Here is a 21,269-nt window from a genome sequence, read left to right on the forward strand (position 1 = left end):
CTTTATTTCCTGTTCCTTGTTGATTCAGGGCCTTTGCTGACATTTCCTTCCCCAAATGAATGTCACTGTGAGCATTTTGAGTGGACGTTATCCTTGGTGGGGATTGCAAACCCAGAGCCTGTGCTTTGTGCTTGCGTGTGTGTACATGTATGTGCACGGCATCCGATGTGCAGCAGTTCTTTGGTATTGTCTGGAGCCGGCTGTGGCCTATGGCTCTTCTGCAGGCCTCTGAGAGAGCGCCTCTTTAATGTAACCAAATTGCCGCAGGTCGGTCTAGGGTACCAGACATGGCCCACCAACCGACCCAGAATCTGATACCTTTCATAAGACCCCCAGATCCCAGCAGATCTGGAGGAGACCCAGGGTGATCTCACCAGCAGGAGGAGTTTATTGGCTGAGTGGGACCAACTGGATCTGAACCTGCAGTAAAATGCGTCAAGATTTGGTTCCCTTGAAGGTTCATTTTCAGTGAGTTTCCTCTGTCTGCACAAGCGTGTCAGCCCGTGGGTAGATCTGATGAACCCATTGCACTCACCTTCCAACCTCTCTCCACTCCCCTTAGGATAAATTAGATCTGACAGGCACCTGCAGCAGTGACACCTGCTGAAAAGCTGCCTATGGTGACCCTCAGTTTTCAATTGCATGTGACGTTCTGCGCTTGCTTTTCTGTTCCAGGCTGCATTTTCCCCTGCAAGCTCAGGGAAGCAGCAGCACCGCCTGCACTCACCAGCTCTGTGGACTCTCTTAGTTTTACATACTGTACCCCCTTGGGGATCAAGAACAGGGTCTTGAAATTTGGGAGGGTGAGTGTCCAGGGGCCAAGAGGTTGATGATCCTGGGGTCTCGTGGACAGCCTCTGGATTTGGCCAACCTGTAAACTGCAGCACACGTACACAAAAGTGGCTCGAGGCCTGGCCTGCAGAAGTGACCTGTTTCCGCATGCATCTGTGATCAATAAGGCCCACTGTAAGCGATGCTTCGTGTGTGTTTGAGAAGTCTTTTGTGTGCACCGCTGGCCAAGGCTAAATACAGCTCTAGTTTCTGTTATACTGAGACAGCTCGGTCTGGCTTTCCAGAAGAGGTCTCAAATATAGCACCCTGCGTCTCCATCTCTGCCGGCGGCAGGCTTCCACCTGCTGGCTAGCCCACAGCACTTCAACCTGCCGCAATATTGTTCTTGCGCTTCCTGAACATTTCTTTCTGATGTGCCCTGAGTGCATTCACGAGTGGCAGCTGCCACCTCTGCCTTTCTGCCGTCTGCTCCTTTTCCTGCAGCTGCCGGTGTTTCCCCGTACTGCCACGAGGGCTTTGCTGGTGCGAGAGGACAACTGGAGCAACAGTTTGAACCTCCTCCCTGCTCCCTCTTGCTTATTCAGAAAGAGTGCAGCTGGGATGGGTCGGACCGGAGGGAGATAATCACTGCGCCTCTCTGTCCCCTGCATTCCCTCCGGGGCCCCAGCCAGAGGCGAATATCCCAAGGCAGGGGTGACAATCAACAGATTTGTAAGACCACAAGACCGTTTATTAAGAATCAATAAGAAATCTTACTTAATACCTGATTTAATTAATAGCTGAAAACACCTTGTGCCCCAGTATTGGTTGTCCCCTCCTGTAATAGTCTCAGGCAGACAAAAAACTAGTGCCCAGTCATGACATACCTTCCTGCTCCCAACATGAGCCATATTAATATAATAGAACAGCATGTTGGAATCTGCTGGGCATCAGCAGTGGAGATGTGCTGTTATAGCATGGACTACATGCTTTTAAAGCAGGGGTCAATCACTGTTTTAAAATATCTGATCAATTGAAAAGGCCCAGCTGGCTTGTGCTGTGCTGGGTGATTCAACAGGCACACAACTGGGACCAGTTCATACTGAGGGATCCAGATGGAAATGGCTTTTTCCAGGCAGTTGAAAATGTATGGTTAAGTTAGGCTTGATGCAGGAGCTATTTGGAGGTCCACACGCCACTAATCCATCTTCTGTGGTACGCAGCCCTCCATTTCCAAGACCTCGGGCCAGCCGTCATATTTGTTTTTTTCCTTTTCATTTTTTATGTGCTGCAGGGGGAGTAAAGAAATAAAGCAGAGAGCCTGGCATTAGCTAATGGAAGAGAAAGGACTGTCAGGTTCACAACAAGGCTATGAACCTACACCAGTGATTCTCGACTTGGAAGTGGATCCTTTCAAGGGTGCTACGGGGTGCTGCACAGTGTTAGCACCGTTCGGTGGGCAAACATGACTCACCAGCGAAACCCTGCGATTTCAAGTCAGAATCCACAGTGTAAGAAACACTTGGACCGGTTTTGTTCTTTCTGAGTTTTTTGCAACAGAAGAATTGCTCTGTCCATATTCTGTAGTCAAAAAGTCAAGTGAAAACTAAGAGCTGGCATTTTCCTCGAGAGGGAGTCTCAAGCCTCTCATGGGTGCAGTGACTCTAAAAAAGTTGAGAGCCACCGACCTACACTTTCTTTCCAAGGTTGCTAATAGACATCATGCATGGATAATGTCATAGCCCCACATACAGTAGGCCGGCTCAGCACTGACACTTGAGCAGCGACAGGCAATTATTTCAGGCGGAGGGCCACTTACTGAGTTTTGGCAAGCCATCGAGGCCCACATGACAGGCAGCCAGGGGCAGATAAATATTAATTTACTAAATCTTTTAGGGGCCCCGCGGGCTGGATAGAATGGTCTGGTGGGCCAGATGTGGCCTGCGGGCTGTATTTTGCCCACCCCTGCACGTGAGTCAACAGAGAAATCCCATTCTTTGGTAGCATTGGTGGGGTGGTGTCCTTTCAGGACCTGCCATTCAGATAGTAATCTTGCTATGCCAGATTAAGGTTGTGCTCTGGGAGGCAGTGTAGCCACATGCTCCTAGCCTGCTCAGTTTGGGTGATTGATAGGATACGAGTATATAATGCTCTCATCCAGGGGCTTCAAACTGCTTTTAAAAAAGTTATGGCTCTTAAAAAAGTAAGTATGTTGCTGCACCAACACTGAACCCTCAGAGATGTTTTCCATCCACATCTGTTTTCCCCCTTCCCATCCTCCTGCTTTCCCACCCCATTCTTTCCCTCAGAAGTACACGTGCCCCAGTTCGAGAAACGCCAGTCTAACCAGCCTGTTTGGGTCACCACCGAGTTGTTGGGCCCCCTCTGGACTCTGCTCCTTTTTGCCAGCCACACGCCAAAGCACCATCGATGTGTGCAAGGGGAGAGGTGGCAGCCGTGACTCCCAGCCCACAGGCACACGCTGTTCCATGCAGACCGTGTGCTCCGGGGGCAGGACAAGCGAAGGGAAGCGTGTGCGTAGGAGGAGTCATGTCTAGAGGGACACAGAATGTGCAGATCTTGTCTCCATGACCCGAAGCTGCACTGATCTGCCTGAGGCTACGGGTGGTGCTGGGATTGGGAGAGAAGCAAGTTGCATAAGATGCCACAGTCTCTGCCCTTTGTCATGTTTGCAGGAAAAGGAGAGGGGAAAGAAAGTACCTGTTCAAAAGGGCTCTTGTCCTTGAGACCTTTTCCTCCTAAGAAAACCCAGTTGTCCCGGAAACTCAGCTTGGCTGCGTAGCTGCTTCCCAGATTGGTTAACAGTGTCCGTGCTTCATCGTTCATCCTAAAAGAGAGAGAGAGAGAGAGAGAGAGGAGATCTGAGCTCCGCTTTACTCTACCTTGCTTGGGTCTGTGTAGCCTGCTCACTCTCCTAGTAGCTGACCACCTTCCCATAGCGTGTGAAATGCATTAACTAATATCTGTCACGTGGGCACGAGAGCTTTTTGCTTTGTATTTTCGCAATGCAACTGTAAATGTTCCTGGGTGCATCTACACGGGCCATTAAAATGATGAGATAAATTCCAGTGCAGTTTGCGCCAGAGGAACTGCTCCTGGGTGCAGAGTCTGCACGTGTACCTGGGGCTGCAGCAGTGTAAGATGGTGAGGAGCAGCCCCGGGCTGGCAGAGGACCTGGGTGTCAGCCCCATGCTCTGGGTGGTGGCATTGGGTGGTGGAGGGGCTGGCTGGGGCACAAGGCTGCTAAAGTGGGGGGCTAGGTGGGAGGTAGTCCCCACACTTTGGCAACTCCGTGCCCCAGCCAGCCCCTGTCACTATCTGCACTTGCATTTTGGCAGAGTAAATTACTCTCCCATAGGTTAGTACTGTCCCTAGCAGTGCTACTCTACAGCAGAGTTAGTTAGGTTCACCCTAGTACCAGTGCACATGTAGACTGTTACGCTTTACTGCGGAGCTAATTAGTCTAGTAATGTGCATCTGTAGGTGCAGCCACCGTGTGTTAAACGGTAAGGGCCATTCCTGTCTGTCCGTGGGTGAGAAAGCTAGGTCATGAAGGCAGGTGCACCTTGCCTTTGCAGGAAGGGTGGGGAGGTTTGTGGTGGACCGTGGCTCATTGCAGAGTCCAGAGCCAGGCCGTGGGAGACCTTTGTGGGCCGTGCCCTGCAGTGGTTCCAAACCCTGCCCCTGGATGCTCATGCCCTAGCCACCACCCTCATTTCACATGGGGGCCGTTAGCTTGAGCCTCTACTGCCACAGGATCTTATCCAGAGAAGAGCCATTCAAACCATTGGATGTTCTCTAGGTGACAGATCGTTTGGGCACCCAGGGCCGCTCTTGAGCAGAGGTGCCACAAGTTCTGTGCCTGAGACACGGTGCCCAGATGCAGGCAGCTGGATTCTGGGCCAGCTGACATGTCCCAGGGCTGGAAAGTGCAGCCCCCTGCAGAGAGTGGTGTACCACTGTGCCTCCAAATGTAGTTAGGACCGAGTGGAGGGTGGATAGTTGTGCATCTGGGGTGTGATCACACTGCCCTGGGCTCAGTGGGAGATTTGCCGTTGACTCTGTGTGAGGAGACCTGGCTCCTGGGAGGCAAACTCTGCTCCTCGGGTTGGTACGTACTTGGTGGCTGGGTCATCATAGGAGGCGATAAGCACCAGGGTGCCATCCTGGATGGTTTTCAGAAAGTCCACTAGGTGTTTGACATCTGGTAAAGCAGAGAAAAGCAAGCGTTAAGTTCTGGTGTAAGATGCAGGGCCCAACACCTGCTGCTTTCCCTGCGGACAGTAGGTAGAAGCCTAGTATAAGGACTTAGCAACGGACTTGAGTCTTGGGCGGGCTTAAATTGCACCAATGAAGGACATGTGCCTTTCGCAAGTCATGCTGGCTTCTCATCCCATTTATTTTAAGACTGTCGAGCAGGGGCAGTAACGGGACTCGTGCCGTCTCACCTGTGCCACAGGACTTCCCTGCTGCGTCCCTGCACTGCTGCTGCAGTGTTGAGGGGAAATGACTGAGCCCAGACAGAAATGATCGTTAACATGTTTGACTAGCTGGTTGGATATGGGGGCAGTGTTAGCATTTTTGGCAGTGTTAGTGTTTTTGAAAGACGGTGCCTGTCTTTTTGTAACTGTTTCATTTTCCATTTATTCTGTGCAAAGTTCCCTGAGAGAGCAGAGCTGGCCGGTTGTAATTATGTATCCTTCATAGCTCTCCTATCAGATTCCATGTAGATCACAAGTAGGATTCACACTAATTAATGAAATGCCTCCATGATGATTAATCAGCTCGACGTGTTTGGGCTAAACTCATTAGGACCAAGTGCAGGTGCCCCTCACATGCATTGTGCAGTCTGATTGAGTGGGCTAATTACAGGTTCCCAGCTGTGCAAAGTAGCATCCCTTGGGCAAACCCAACTGAAAATTCCCTTGTGACCTATGTACCCAGAGGAAAGCATGTGGCTCGTTTGCTCTGAATGAGCATTATTTGGGAGCAGGATCCAGGCAGACACTTAGTGCCTTGTCAGCAACGTTTCCTTCCCGTGGGGTTTGAATTTTGCAGAAGGCCCCATGCATCTTGCAGGACAGAGTTGGTTGGGACCAGGACTATTTTTTTCCCAGTGCTGTGGTGTGAAAAGCAGCCCTTGCTAGTAGACACATGGATGCAGCTATTCTCGTGCCAAACCCTGGCCTTGCTTCTCCACTATGACCCATGTAGAGTGCATGGCAGGAGCGAGGGCTTGTCTGCAAAATCTAGCATGCATTTCAGGACTGGCCCTGGCCCTGGGGCCGCATGACATGAAATATGGGCCTTGTCCTGCTCAGCTGGCTCAAGCGGGTCATCACTGATTCGGAGGTTGTTGACCCAGAAAGGGTGGTGCCACCTCCAGACCGCACGACCCCCTGGAACTATCTGGCATCCAGATCTGGAAGCAGCAGAAGTAATTCATGCGAGTACAGAGAGCAGGGATGCTAACCCTACCGGTAGATGAAAAGCCAGTTTTAAAACGTGCTTTCAGGAGGGCGCGGTTCAAGCGTCCAGCTGCTTAGCGTTCACGTGCTGGGCTAGTGCTGCGTGCACTGCAGCGGGGAGGAGCACAAGGTATGCGGGCAGTGGTATTAGTGAAAGCAGCCACTTACCTCCAGAGTACATGTCGTAGCTTTCTGTCTTGATGAGCTGTCCTGTTGTCCCTAAGTGATTGAAATCAAAATCGAATTTAGTTTCTATAAAATTAGCACCTGGACTGAGAGCACGGAGTCCTTCTGCTCAGGGCCTGTGCTGTGTGAAAGATGGTTTTCTCCTGGGACGGGGGGGATTTCAGCCAGCACGTGCACTTACTGTTGAGAGGAGTGGTGGGATTAGCACCCTGACCCAGTGGTTGGGAGAGGAGGGGTGGGTGAGGGATACATTTTAGATGTCACACGAAGATGGATGCCCATCGTCCTTGAAGGAGATACACTGGCAAAGACCCCTGCACCACTCTCTAGGGAGGCCAACGTGGGTCTTTTCCTCCGTCGCTCCTGGGGGGCTGGGACCATAGGGTCAAGTGAGAGATCTCACGAAGGCTTTGCTCCAGGAGGTGGCAGCATGCCTAGCAAAATGCTTGGCCGGGGTGGAGTGTGTCCCGAAGACGGAAACAATAGGAAGGAAGGAAACCAGGTGCTCTGATCTCCTGCCACTGCCCATATGACCCATCAGGAACCTCTTGGCTGTACAGCAGCACACGGAGGTGAGAGTGAGTCCCAGGGACCAAGTGCCAAATTGAAACCGGCAGGAAGACTTCCCTGCTCCAAGGTGATCGCAGGAACTTGGATGCTAAACACAGCATGAGAGCAAGCAGGGAGGCTGTGTGGAAGCCTTTCTGCAAATGCTACTGAGAATCACACAGTCCTAGAGGTGTGTGGCTGGCAGGGACCTGCAGAGGTCACAGCTAGGCCAACCCCTGCCTGAGGCAGGATCAGTCCTGTCCAAACCAGCCCAGACAGCCATAACCTAAACTCTGCATAACACTCTTCCAGCCTGCTGCTTTGCATCACGTTGTGCCTCAGTCTGTGGAGTTTATTGAGCCATTGTGTATTGTACAGGTGGGTTTATTCTCCACTTCCCAGCTCCCCTGGTAACTCTTTTCCCATTGTTGTAGAGCTGTAAGCAGTACCTAGCCAACCCGCAGTGACTGGCTCTGCATCAGCATATCCTGAGCCCTGCTCACTGATGCACTGCCCTAGTTTATGCCTTTGCATCTCCAATTGAGCTGCATTGGCATCAAACCAGAGCGGAAGTGGTGACTCCTGGTTCTTGCCCTCAAACAACAGCAATGAATCGCCCATCTGGATAGTTGTAGGATGCTGGCGTGGAAGAGGCTCATTGATGGGCCATGGCAGCTCCTTTGCTTCAGAGCTGGACCCTGGGTAGGAGAGTGGTTCCTAAGCTGTGGTCCATGGATAGCTTGTGGTCGGTGCGGTCACAGTAAGTGGACTACAGCTAGTTTAGGAATGGCACTGGGCCCCATGTGCATTAACAGTATTTTCAGGTACGGTATGTAGTTCACAAGGGATATTGAGGGTCTCTGATCTGTCTGTTCCTAAACTTGGAAACTGGTGGCTTAGTCAATTTATTTCTCAGGATAAGAACAGCCGCTCAGCCAAGAAAAAAAGCTAGTCTCTTTTTTGCCCAGGGAGGTAGACACCATGCTGGGTAACTGGGGCGCAGAGGCATGCATTCCTATATCTGGCACTAGTCAGGACAAATCCACTGGTACTCAGTTGCTTCTCATGAACTCTGCCAGGACTCTGGTCCCATAGCAGCTTTGCTCCTGGCTGGGTAGTGCATGGCTAGGCCACTGTACTTCTGGTCCTGCTCACTTGGTATATAAGTTCCCAGATTGTGTCGACTCCCATTGTGCTCTAATGTGCTGGCTGTTTAACTGATTCATCATTGCCAACTTATCATGACTGAGACCTGTGATCACAAGGCATTTGCCAATCCTGTGGGCACTGGCAGAGCATTAGCTGACTCATAGTTAACTAACAGGGACTACTGATTAGTTAAGAGACAGGCCATAGACTTATACCAGAGAGTCATCACAAGCTGAGCTGTTCCCATCCACTGGTTTCCTAGAGGTGGGCAGGAGTGCAGGTGTTGTGAGCTGGCTGGATTGGCCGGTGCCAGTGCATGGAAAGGTCTGGGGGAGGTGTGTGCCACGCACTAGCCAGGGCCCGTGACCCCAAAGCGGGGGCTGTTTCTGCATCACAGACTCACCATTCACAAGCGCCAAGTTTAATCCACGGCCGATGTTGTTTTTCACGCTGCTCATGATACTGGGAACAAAACAGAGAATAAAGCAGGGGGTTGAAGTGTCTGCGTGCCATGGGGGTGAATCTTTGGCCAGCTGCAATGTGCCTGACTGTAGCAGGAAAGAAACCTCCTTCAAAGGACACGCACTGCCACTGTTAGCAAGCAGGGCGAGGTTCTCCTGGCCATGTGCACCCGGGCCTTTACCAGCTTGTTTTCAGGCACAGCCCCTGGGCCGTGCAGAGTCCAGCCCGGCCCCGACCTGAGCTCTGGGATTATCAAAGAGGCAATCAACAGATGTCCTGAACCTGTCTGTCTTGTGGGGCTGCTTCTCCAGGCCCACCCTCAGGATTTCCCAGCCTCTTCTGACCCCCAGGCCTGAAGAGAGCCCTTTCCACCTCCATGCCATCAGCTGCTTTTGGGACCACTGCAGTACTTACAGATTATCTTCAAAGCACAGGGATGGTCCAACAACATTTGCTGCTCCGCTGATGATTTTGAAGGCAAAATGGTTCGGGGGACAGCTTTTCAGATTGCTGCACTTATGCTGTGGGGTCTGCGGCTCTGAGGGGGAGAAAGAACAGGCTTTGAGGCGTTTTTCTCTGCACGGACAGTGCAAGGACCTTTCTTAAGAGGAGCTTGGAGCACTTGCAGTGGTGTGGGGCAAGGTATGAAGTCTGTAGCCAGCAGACTTCTCCCCGTGATGTGGTCGGGTTGCTGCCCCTGCCCAGACTGTACGTGGTGGTCCATGCAGCGGGGAAGAGGAGGAGGAGGACCTTTCCCGGTACAGCTCCGGGGCTGGGGTTTGCTTCCTGATAACCGTCACCCTGCCCTGTGGAGTCCACTCCCCAGCCTGTCCACCCTGGAAGCTCTCTCTCTCTCTCTCTCTCTTTCGTATGACATTTTAGGATTACAACGTTCATACAACATTCATAGATTAATATCTAAATTTGTTAGCTATTTGACTGCTTCAGGAGTAGCTGCACGGATTGATTTTAGATTGCCATTAAATGATCTAATTGGGCAGTTGTTCACGATGGGTTGCCCCATCTAAAAATTGCATCACAATTGCAACCTGGACTCTCTTTGATTCTCCATTTATGGAGTAGGCGTCCACATTTTCCATGAAGTGTCTGGATGCGATTCAGGGAGGACCAAATCTTTCTCAGTAGGTCAAATCCCTGCTACTGGAAGCTGAGGGCTCTGCTTGGGCTTGGCGTCCCTGTCCAGCTTCGCACTGGCTCCTTTTAGAAAGCTGGTGGGTGTTTGCATGGAGACTGATGCTGTCCCTCACTGCCCAGCCTGTGTGCAGGCCCCCGGCCTAGGGAGCTTCCTCTGCCGAGGCAGCCAGCACCCCCTCCCCGGGGGACACGCAGTGCGGATGCTGGGAGCACGCTATCCACACTAGTTCGCTCTTGCCGGGGTTCAACGCCACATCGTACTCACGGGCATGACTGGCCGAGGAATCTGGAAGCACCGAGGAACCTAGAATGGAAGAATTAGCATTGTGAAATATCCCAGTGTCCGGGCTTCCCCCGGACACACAGAAAGAGCTGGCAGAAAGGAGGAGACTTAAAGATGAGGGTGCATGTCTGGCCGCACAGCAGTTCTCTGGACCGCTGAAGTATTTACACTAAACAAGGGGAAAAGAAATAATTGTGGGATTTGTCTCCAACCAGACCTGCTGGTCCAGAGCTCGGCCCCCCTGCTCAGGCAAACAGGGTAGCCCTGGGTGCAGTCCCTGGCCTGGCCCTCCTGCTTTATGCCATTCATATATATCAGGGGATGATGTGGACCTGCTGTCTCTGTGGAGCCCTTTGGCCTGAGTTCAGTGCATTTCATTCCTCGCTTGTTCTGCATTAGCAGCTGCTCCCGTTGCTTGGAGCCAGGAGGAGGTGTGGGGAGAGCCGAGAGAGGAGACCCCTGGCTCTGTGTCTGCAGAGGAGAAATGAAGAACAAGCTGCATCTCGTGAGGGAAGGTAAAGACACCAAGAAGAGGTTTTATGTGTGTTGGCCAGAAAAGCAAAGCCAAGGAAGCTGTGGGCCCACCTTTAAATAGCCAGGGTGAACTCTTAGCAGAAGATGAAAAGGAAGTGGAGCCACTCAGCAGTTACTTTGCTTGTTTTCAGGAAAAAATTAAGCTGCAACCAGGCACCTAGTAGGGATTATTGGGATTAGTAAAGGGGTAGGATGAGGGATGAAATGATAAAAGAGGGAGTCAGAGAGATTTTGATGGGTCTTAATGAATTCAAGTCAGCAGGGCCCGGCAGATGTGATCTCGGAGACCTTGGCAATTATCTTTTTGAAGTCATGGGAGATGGGCAAAGTACCAGAGGACTGGAAAAGGGCCAGTGTACTTCCCCTCTTTAAATAAGGAGCATCTGGGGAACTACAGACTGGTTAGCTTCCCCTCAGTATCTGGGAAGTTACTGGAGCATTCCCCAAGGAAGTCTATTTGCAATCACCTGGAAGAGGAAAGGCCGATCCCATGCACCCAGCATGGATTTACTGAGAACAAATTGTGTCAAACAAACTTAATCCCCTTCTTTCACAGAGTAACTTCTAGGGTGGATGAAGGGACTGCTGTGGATATAGCATGTCTGGATTTCAGCAAGGCTTTTGACAAAGGCCCCCATGACCGTCTCATAAACACATTACAGAAAGAGGGGCTAGACAAGACTACTGTAAAGTGGAGCGAACAGGAGGAAGTTCATTACTGACATATGCATGGTCCTACACCTTGGGAAGAATAATCAAAAAGACATAGAAAATGGGTGACACCTGGCTGGATAGCAGCACTACAGAGAAGGATCTGGGAGTCTTGGTAGATCACAGACTCAGCGTGAGTCTGCAGTGCAATACGGCTGTGCAAAAGGTGAGTGTGGTTCGGGGCTGCCTCAACAGAAGCATTAGATGCAGGACGTGGGAGGTGAGAGTGCCTCTCTACACAGCACTGTTAAGGCCTCATCTCGAGTACCGGGTGCTGTTCTGGGCTCCACATATTAGAGAGGATGTGGAGAAGAGAGGGGACCAGAGGTGGGCAACAAAATGATGAAGGACTTGGAAGTCAAGTCATTTGAGGAGCCAGGCATGTTGTGCTTGTGGAAAAGGCGCTTAAGTGGGAACATAGCAGCAGTCTTCACTCACATGATGGGCTGCCATAAAGAAGAGGGAAAGCACCTGTTCTCTCTTGCTGCGGAGAATAGGACTGAGATGATCCTGCCTTCAGTGGGGGGCTGGATTAGACGACCTCCTAGCCTGACTTCTCTGTGATTCTGCGATCCCTCCATTTCACCTCCTGCCCTTCAACCTCCTTCCAGAAATGTGGGAGACCAGGGCTCACCACTGGCAGGGCTAGGCTTGGTGCCCCCTCAGATGCAGTTCACCTATTTCAGACTCACCCCAGAGGCGCTTTAGCTCATGAAACAACCACCTCTTACCAAACCAGCTCCGTAAAGAGATGGACTTCCAGCTCGTGTTGAGGTACGTCTGCAGAAGGAACCACATTCCAGCCAGTGTGCACACCATGGCCACCACCCGGAGCACACCTGCCAGGGCGTGGGGAGAAGGTCACGTTATGGTGTGGCGCTGTGGAGCGTGCAGCAGCCTTGCCCTGGCATTGGGGAGTGGGGGGCTCAGTGTCGTGCAGTGCTGTGAGCCGGAGAGCAGGAGTCGGGGAGCTGTGCTTGGAAGGCCACGCAGGCCTGCTCTCCTCTTCCACATGCCAGCTGCAAGCAGTGGCCTGTAGCCAGGGGCCCTTCCTGCCCTCGGCCAGTTACTGCAAGCTGCTCTTGGGAGAGGGGAGCGAATTGCTGGTAGAAATCCTGCCCAGCTTTGAAGGCAATAATGGGTCACACTCCTCTGAGAGACACATTGTGCAGGGAAAGCCGTCCAGGCCTCGGGTTTGTGAGGGACTGAGCACGGGGTGGGACGGACTTGGTGGCCTTTGCTGTGCAGGAAGTCAGCCTGGCAGGTGGTGACGGTCTCTCTCAGGTAAGAGGCACGGTGTGACAGCAAGACATTACTGCTGCTGTTCTCTGCATTAACCTAAACCTGAGAATGGGTTAAAAAGCCATGGAAATGCAAGTGTGTCTCGAGTTCCCCGAGCTGGGAGGCTCGCGACCCCCCAGTTAGTCAGTCGGTCCAGCCGACCAGCTGTTCATAAAAGTGTGATTGGCACTGGATGTTACAGCAATGCCCAGTGGAGCACAGCGTTCCTCTCCTGCCATGGAAACGTGATTGAAGGCAATATTTATACTGCAGCTGAATGGCTCTTATGGAACCAGGGACCTCTCGGTAGTCATCTCCCGCCCCCAACCGGGAGGGATTTCATTTGTAAAAGTACAATGAGCTGCAATATAGAAAGTTATTTTAAAACTAAGGCTCTGTACTCACACTGAGGCCCTTCTGCACACCCCTGGCTGCACCAGGTGGGTGTAAGGGTGTTTCAGAAGTGCTGGTGTGGACGAGAAACGGGCCCAGAGAATGTGAACAAGGGAAACGTTGTGTGCTCATTCTGAAAGGCACAGCTCCGTTTCCTCTTACCTGTCAGCCTCATGGTAGGACTTGGGTGCGGTGAAATGAGGGCAGTGATCAGAGATTGTGAGTCAACCTGCAGAAGCAGAAGAAACAGGGATTAAACACATAGCTGTTACCCAGACAAAAGCGATGAGTGTCAGGTGAAAGGTGGTGATTGGGGTGGTGGAGCTCCTGCACTCCACGGGGACTTAAGCCATCACCAGTAGCAGACACCAGTTAACCCCCTGTGCGTACCCTTGATTTAGCTAGGACGCCTCTGGGAGAGTCGGTAAGAGTTGATTTTAGCTGTGGCTCCATTTTTATTTGACCAGAATGAATTGTTTTAAATGCACTTCATTTTTAAAATAGTTCCTGGCTACCCTCCCCTTCCCCTTTGAGCCACACAGTCGTGTTTTGCGTTCTGCTTCAAAATGGACCACTTCTTGTTTGTGTCTTCTGCTGATTTTATATAAACTTAAGGAGTTTTAAGATTGGTTGAACATTTTATTGAAGCGCAGAGTAGGCCTTTCTGCCTGGGCCCATCCTCCCAGCAGAGTTTGGAGCAGTGCAAAGGCTGCTGCAGTTTCACCTTTGCTCACCATTGCTGGTGAAGTGTGGCACAGAGGGGTAGCTCAGCCCTTTGCTCACTGAAGCCGAATGGGTGACAGAAAGCTGGTTTCCATTTCCTTATCTGCTGGCAAGAAGAATGTCCTGCCGTGGCTTTGCCTGCTGGCATCATGCTTTCATTTATTAGAGACAGGATGTTTGCTAAGCAAACACTGGTCGCATAACAGCCCACTGCGGTTGGCTTTGCTTCTGCTGGCAGAGGGAAGTAGGAGGCCTCGTCCCTCCAGCAGGTGTATCTGAGGTTGAAGCAGACGTATGAGACAAGTTTTCCCATACAGTGTCCACTGTCAAGGGAAGTAAAAAAGGGGGAAGTCTTCCCCCCACAATGTTTGTTTTACAGGACTCCACCGTTACTCAGGGAAAGTCGGAAATTGGTTGGTGCCCCCGACGGGCCGTGGCCGAATCCCGTTAAACACTAGCTTGTGGAATCCGAGGCCTTCTGCCAGGTTGTAGCTGTCTGCCGATCCTTTCCATAGCTAAGGCAACCCTTTAGCGCTGGTTCAGCCGTCTCATGGGTATTAAGAGGAGCAATGAAAACTCCTGGTCTTCACGTCAGAGCTAATGCCTCATTTCTCATTCAGTTTGAAGAGGCCAGGACGTGATAGCTGCTTCCGCAAGGGTAACTAGAGTCTGGAGCGCGCTCCCAGAAGAGGTGGTGCAGTCGCCGTCCTGGGAGGTGGTCAAGAGGAGGCTGCACAAGCACCTCGTTGAGCTCGCTTGAGCCCAATAACCTCCTACCCATGGCAGGGGACCGGACTTGATGGTCTTGAGGTCCCTTCCGGTCCTTTGAGTCTATGATTCTGTCATTTGCTTGTGACATGAGACAAGCCCCTCCGTGCTTTCTCCCCCACTGCCCCTGTTTTGGGGAGGAGCTCCCCAAACATCCTCAAAGCCACTTACCACTACCTACAAACCCCTCTTGAGAGTCTCCTTTGCTGCGGCACCTCCTGAAACCTCACCAGCAATGGGAATTACTGGCAAACAGACAAACCCCGCACACACTTGGGAGCTACCAGTCTCAGCAGCCAGAGCTGCACACCTGCCCCCGTGTAGGACAGGAAATCCCGCTGTCCTCCAGACCTGCCTGTCCAGCTCAGCGGCTTGTGTAAAATATGAGTCTGGCCTCATCCCTGAAGTCTGGCTTCTTGAAGCACTGACGGCATGAAGGTTTCCAGCGCTCTCGGGAAACTTTACAAGCCTCACTTATCTTTAGAATGACATTGAAATGACGTCTGCCCCGAACACGATGAGCAGCATGTTTGCCGAGGAGAGGTGTCGAATACAGCAGGTGTTTACCACTGCTTTGCACAAGGACTGTAATAAAGGGCAGGCTTGCGAGGTCTGTACGTGCTGTGCCGATGGCGGTGGTGCAGCCGGCAAGTGCAAGCTGAACCACGATGAGGAGACGCGTTGAGCACACAGGCAGCTCTCAGCCGCTGACAGCTCTGGGCATTGCTGCCCCAGACTGGCTTTCAGGCAGCAATGCGGGGATGGAAGGAACGATAGCTCATGGCAGCTTTCCAAAAGCCATCCAGTCCCTCCCTTAAGGAATTTTTACAAGGGGTAGGCCTCCAGTTTCACCATTTCTGCTTCCCCTATGCCAGCAAGAGTTCCTCTTGCAAGGCTGATCGAGGAGCGGCACTGCACAGGTGTCTGCAGGGGGCTTCCTGGGCAGGCTGCCGGCCCTCTCGGCTCTCTGCCTAGGCGCAGGCAAGGGCCAGGTACTTGCACTGAGCCAGTCTCATCTCTGGCCCTGTTTGCTTCATCCCTGCTGTGCTTCTGTCCGCTGCAGACACTCCTTCCCCGGCAGCGTGCTCCTCCGCGCTCCGGTTACACCGTGTGCAGGCCATGGCAGCGCCTTGGAAATCCAGGGCTCAGCGAGGCTTAAGAGAGGGCTCCCGGCCTACGTGCTGCTTTCAGGGCTCTCACCCTGGGGCCTGCTGAATGTGGGCAGTGCCGCCCTGGTGTGGAAATGCCCCAGTGCCTGGTGGCTCCTACAGCTCCTCCTGTACCCAGCAGAGCATCAGCACATCGGTCCCAGTTTGCCTGAGCCTAGAAAGCCCAATAGGCCAGCGTGCTAAGGCATGGCAGCTTGAGGAGCTCATGGCACACCAGAGAGGAGCGTGACCAGCACTGCAGTGGTCTGCCTCTGATTGCCCAGCCCAGCCTGCTGGACACTCACGTGCGGGCTCCCTGTGGCACAAGGCCAGAGCGAGGCTCAAGCCCACACATTGGTGTCCACAACAAGAAAGAGCTCTGCCAACACATCCACCCTTACAGAGCAACAGGGCAATAGCGAGCCTGCGAGCCAACACGTGGCGCCACTTCAGGCAAGTTGTTTGTTTCTGCTGTTTTTCTCTGACTTCATCTCCAGTGAAACTCCTTGGCCCACCCCCCGGTGAAGTCCATAGACCCTCATCCAACTGTGCCAGGGATAGTCGTGTCTTGCTCTTTTGTAACTGCATGGTGGGTCTTCGGGAGAGACCGCGCTGCAAAAACAGTTCCCTTGGCAGTAGAATAGGAGCCTGCCATCTGGTGACAAGGGAAGGCGGAAGTTGTGGAGGATGGCAGGTGGCAAAGTGCATCGTTCCTGTGACTGAGCAATTAAAACACTTTCCACGAACAAGCAGGTTCCTTCACTGATACGACCTGTGCATTTAGGGTTCCCGTCACCACCTGACACCGGTGGGACCCTGTCTCCTAGGTCCTGGGCTCTTCCCCATTGTGCTGACTGTGGTCAGTCATTATGAGGACAAACAGGAGAGTATTTGCCCCCTCCCTAGGAGCGTATCAGAGATGCAGCCCTCCAGTTTGTGGCTGTTCCCGTGCTCTGCTCAGTGCTGGAGGAAAGCCCCATTTGGCTTCCTCAGCAAAGCATGCCTTCCCTCCCCACTTCCTTATGTAGTGGCTGAATTTGTCTCTCTCGAGCAGGGTGAGGACCTTCACATAGTAAACTGGTTGTGGGTCCACCGCTGAGGTTTCTGTAATAGCATCAGGGAGAGGAGGGAAAGATGAGGAGGACATACTACTGGAAGAGGAGAGATGCTCTGGGCTTCATGTTGCAGGTGGAAAATGTGCTCTGAGCTGACTGCAGTAAGGATTTTCCTGTAAAAGCAAGCCAGAAGAGTAGCCCAGAGAAAATGCAGGCACTGCCCCGAGCTTGTCCTGCTGTCCTTACACTGATGTGGCCCAGCCGCTCAGCTGATGTGAACTGGCAAAGCTTTATTGTTCTTCATGCACTTATGCAAACGTGCGGGAGCTGGGAGCTTGGCAACGTGTCAGCTAGCTGAATAGAGGCTCAGTTTGCTCAGAGAGGGGCTCCAACATGAAACACATTTACTTCTGGCTTCAGAGAAAGCTGCCAGGTCCAGAGAGGGCAACAGGATAGCTATGGTGCCCTTATCCCAGGAACTTGCTTCCACCGGCATCAGCTTCGCTGCTCTCCAGGGGGGCGGTTGGTGTAGTCAGCAGAGAGGAGGAAGCTGGTCTCTTTTCTTCCAGTCTCACCTGGCACGAGTGAAAAGAAGCCCTCGGCCTCTAAGGAGACTTCTTGGCCGGAGCTGGGCTCCCGCGGTGTTTCACAGCGCCGCAGGCATCACGTACGGATGTTTGCACCCAGACCTGGACGGAGCAGCAAGAAACTCCGTTCTGGAAGGGCCCGTGGGGAGTTTTTCCATAATTGCAGGAGAAAAGATGTAAGGGCAGGTTGTGCTGTGATAAGCGGGGCTGTTCAACAGGCAAGCCCTACCTGCCAGATGGTTTTTTTCTACTGTTCAGCTCATAACAATTTTTGGTCAGCTGCTTAGTGCTGTGCGTCGTTTGTGAGGCTAAGTTATGATGAAGCTACAGCTGCTGTAGGTCAATGATCAGTCAGTAAAGGGACCGAGGTTAAAGGCAGAGAGATGGGAAAAGGGTCTGGAAGACAACCAAGCCTAGTACTGGACACCCAGCCTTCCTGTGCCCGTCTGGGTAGGAAGGTGGCCTGAGGCTGGGCTGGGTGCAGAGGCAGGCTCTGGCAGGATCCGTGCCACGCAACTCATCTCTCGGCTTGACGCCCATGTTCTTCGCTTGCGGGTGTTCGGGTTGGGCCTGTCCAGCTCTCCTCTGGTAGCTGGCGCTGCAGGGAAGACCTGCAGGTGTGTGGCTGGTGGCTGAGGGAGTGACGAGGGTGTGGGCTCTCGGAGCCGGCATCCAAGCCAGCAGAAGGGCCCTCCAGCGTGATTTCACAAGGCGCTGCACTGAAAGCTGTCCTGTCCTACAGCACGGCCACTGCCTTCCCTTCGGCACTGGGAAGAGAGCCAGGAGCTTAGCAGGATTAGGGTGGCTACGTGGAAAGCCAATCTAGAGTGATAACGCTTCACTTCAGAAAGCCAGTCAGCCTTAGAGGAGGGACAGGGACACTCCTGCTTGACTCAGTTGCTAACTACCCTGAGGAAGCGTTCCACCTCTGCGCGGCTTCCTGCACCTTCCTGTAAAGCTACTGGTGTTGCTCGCTGTCAGCGCGGGATGGACCTTGGCTTGGAGGCAGGCGTGCAGCTGCTTCCCCGGCCTTGGCACGCTCAGTGCCCAGCACGTTCTGCCCAGCGTTTATTAGACTTGGTGACAAAGCAAGGAGGAAGGCAACGGGGACGCCAGCATTAATACGAATACCCAGCACAGCCACCCATTTCTGGAAGTTGAAACAATCAGCCGCGAAGGAGTAACAGGCAGAGCATACAATAAAAAAGGCAGGGAATCAAAACAAGGGAAACCAGTGCCAAAGCAGACCTAACAGGACTTGATGCACAGCACCACTACCGCCACACCGCACAGGGCTCCTGCCCCTGCGGGCTCAAGGTTTAATGACCTGGCCCTTTGGCTTGGGCCGTGGCCTGTGTGCCGGCTGCACTACAGTGAGCCCTCAGAGGGAGGAGTCGGGTGAAGGAGGATTGCTCCAGCCAGCCATATGGTCTGGAAGTGCAGTACGGAGAGTGAGTGCAGAGTAGCCTGGGACTGGGTGGCGTCTGTGAAGGGGCAGGTGGAGCCTGCCCCACTCTGGGGTACGTTAGAGCAGCCTCCACGCTCCCGAGACAGAGAGCAGTAGCTGAGAAGTGCCACAAAGCCGCCGCTTGCCAGTCTGCCCCACTTCCTGCTACGTGGGGGCAAGGCCAGGGGAAGGGTGGATGTCGCAGGGGGCAGCTGCGTTTTTCCGTGTCCGCGCTCTGGTGCGCGTGGCTCTAACTCGTGGCAGGGCTGCGCCTGGCCCTGGGACCTGGGGAGCTGGAAATGACTCCAGGCAAAGTGCCAGAGGCCTGTGCAGAGTGGCCAGGCACCGATCCATGCCCTTACTTGCAGCTCAGATCAGCCTTAACCGAGAGCATTGTCGATGGCGATGTGACAAGACCTTTCTTGCAAGACGGGGAGAGTTGGTTATTTTGGCCGAGTGGGATTTCCTCTAGCCTGCGATTGCTGCTCTCCATACCCAACGCCAGCACTACCTGGGACCCCTGCCCCTGCTGCCCCTCCTGCTTGCTTGTTCCTCTCCTCCTGCCTTCTCCTTTCGGGCGCTGAGATTATAAGCTCTAGTGGGGAAAGTACGGCGCTTTCTGTTGGACGTGCGCAGAGCCCTTAGCACAGAGAGGGCCTGATCCCTGCGTGAGAAGCTTGGGCCTGAGAGAAAGGCAAAGAAATAAAATCCATATTGGAAGCCTGACTGTGGAGCAGCCACAAGCAGCACTTCTCTAGCACTTCCCCTGGCACTAAGAAACCTGTTTCTTTTAGACATACTTCTGGTGCTCCTCTGGCATCAATAATGGATAAAGACACCTGATGCAGAGCATACATCACACAACAGATTGTGTCTCCAGTTATTCAGTCAGCAGGCGGAAACAGAGACCGGGCATGGCTTTAACACTCGCTCTTGCAACAACCCTCCATGTGCAAAGTTCCCCTGGCCAGAACCTGCCCTAGAAACCAGCGCTAGAAATCTGGAGCATCGACCACAGAGAAGGGAGCGGCAGGAAGACTGCCCGGCTCCAAGTTACAACCAGCAAAAAGTGAACTAGCAAGTTAACAGAAAACCCTGCTGTTTTACTCACAGAAACCCTCACTCCCCCTATACTTCTAGAGTAACACAAGCTGTTTTGCGGGCTGGATTCCAATATACATACCAGGCAGAGCGGCCCGGGTGTGCCTTCATCCTCTAACGTCTCTGTGTCCCGACACCTTTGCTACTAACCTCAGCAATCAGTGTGCTGTGTGGCAGCTTCCTTTGCATAGCCCAGCCCTTGTATGAATCACTACAAACACCTCCCCTGTGAATTGCCCTGTTGATCCTGTAAGTGTCAAGCAAACTGCGGGCAGCCAGAAAGAATGAGGAAGTCTTTGTGGCTGCTCACAAGGAAGCTCTGGTCTGCTCTGAAAAATCCATGTGCACACAGAGAGATCTGTCACGGATAGCGAGCTTGTGCATGGCTAATACCTTGCCTGTGTTCACTTGCCTTTCACCCATCTCCTGCTGGACTTCTCATTCCAGGAACTTGTTCAGCTGTGCTAGGACCTCATGTAGTCTGCATGGTTCAGGTGTAGGGGGTTACTGTAGGGATTGCAAGAGGTAGCATAGAGGGACATATGTGTGCAAATGTGTGCTCTCCCAGCAGGTCTCGCTGGGCGTGGAAGCACTTCCCGAAGCAAGTGATTCCAGGATCAGGTCTCAAATGTGTGTTGAGAGGCAAAGCTTCGTCTCTGCAGGACACCCTGGCCACTTCTCAACGCGACCATGTCACTCCGAGAGCGAGGAGAAAGCCTACGTACGGGCAAGTGGCCCAACGTGTGCTGCACCTCTGGATCTGCCCTGCCCTGGCGGGGACACACGTAGAGGCTTTTTCTCGTGTTAAGTGAAATGGCACTCAGGTGTCAGGAGAGGAAGCGATGCCAAAGCAGGGCGTTCGTGGTGGCCGCTGGGGTGTGGGAAGCCCCCCTTGGAAGCCCAAGTGGTGTGCCAGCTGGAGAGGCAAGTGTCTCACTTCTGGTTGTTTTTGGCTGTTCACGTCAAGGATCGGTTGGTGTCTCGATTAACTGGGATGCTGTGAGACAAGGCAGAGGCTTTCCTTGGCCGCTCACAGTCCGGCCTGTGAGAATCGGGAGTCGGCCCACTCCCGTCAGCAGGTTTCCCTGCCTTTGTGCAGGTGTCACTGCGAGACTCTCAGGTGTCCTTCTGGAGCGAGTGTCCATTAGTTCAGAAACACAGCGCGTGCTGACTCCTAAAGGGGTGGTGAGCTAACAGAAGATGTATATTTGGGCAGGCTTTTGAAAGTGTTTGGTGCTGTTACTGCATCTCGGATGGCAGAAACGGCTCTTTGGATGGAGACAGGATCTTCCGTTGACGGCACGCAGCATCTGTCTTCCCAAGCCCAGCGCTCATCTGCCTGGTGCACAGTGCAAGAGTGTCCCCGCTTCCTTCCTCGTTCCCACCGCTTCAGAGGAGCCAGATGGATTCTTCCGGAGGTACCCAAAGTAGTTTTCAGCGTGACCACGCAGACAGCAGATTTCAGCTCCAGCAAAGT

The 21,269-nt window shown here is 53.0% G+C and overlaps 1 protein-coding gene and 1 long non-coding RNA gene across 3 annotated transcripts in view; one reads left to right on the plus strand and one right to left on the minus strand.

Annotated features, from left to right (window-relative positions):
- The window catches only part of LOC109286202 (uncharacterized), a 226,871-nt gene that overhangs the window by 74,188 nt on the left and 131,414 nt on the right, over positions 1-21,269 (plus strand). The window lies entirely within an intron of this gene.
- Positions 1,501-19,988, minus strand: LOC132243246 (protein FAM3C-like). 2 transcript variants are annotated; one of them, XM_059715528.1, is made up of 10 exons: positions 19,875-19,987; positions 13,126-13,192; positions 12,021-12,128; positions 10,027-10,065; positions 9,021-9,144; positions 8,548-8,606; positions 6,429-6,479; positions 4,912-4,996; positions 3,493-3,619; positions 1,501-2,059 (listed from the first exon to the last, which is right to left on the minus strand). In XM_059715528.1, the coding sequence occupies exons 2-10, from the start codon at positions 13,136-13,138 to the stop codon at positions 1,970-1,972; spliced, it is 696 nt and encodes a 231-aa protein (XP_059571511.1). In that variant the 5' UTR covers positions 13,139-13,192; positions 19,875-19,987; the 3' UTR covers positions 1,501-1,969. The 2 variants fall into 2 exon arrangements, with proteins under 2 accessions (XP_059571511.1, XP_059571512.1); XM_059715529.1 differs by lacking the exon at positions 12,021-12,128 and having other exon boundaries at positions 19,875-19,988.

This window comes from Alligator mississippiensis, chromosome 12 (assembly GCF_030867095.1).
Source record: "Alligator mississippiensis isolate rAllMis1 chromosome 12, rAllMis1, whole genome shotgun sequence".
NCBI lineage: Eukaryota > Metazoa > Chordata > Crocodylia > Alligatoridae > Alligator > Alligator mississippiensis.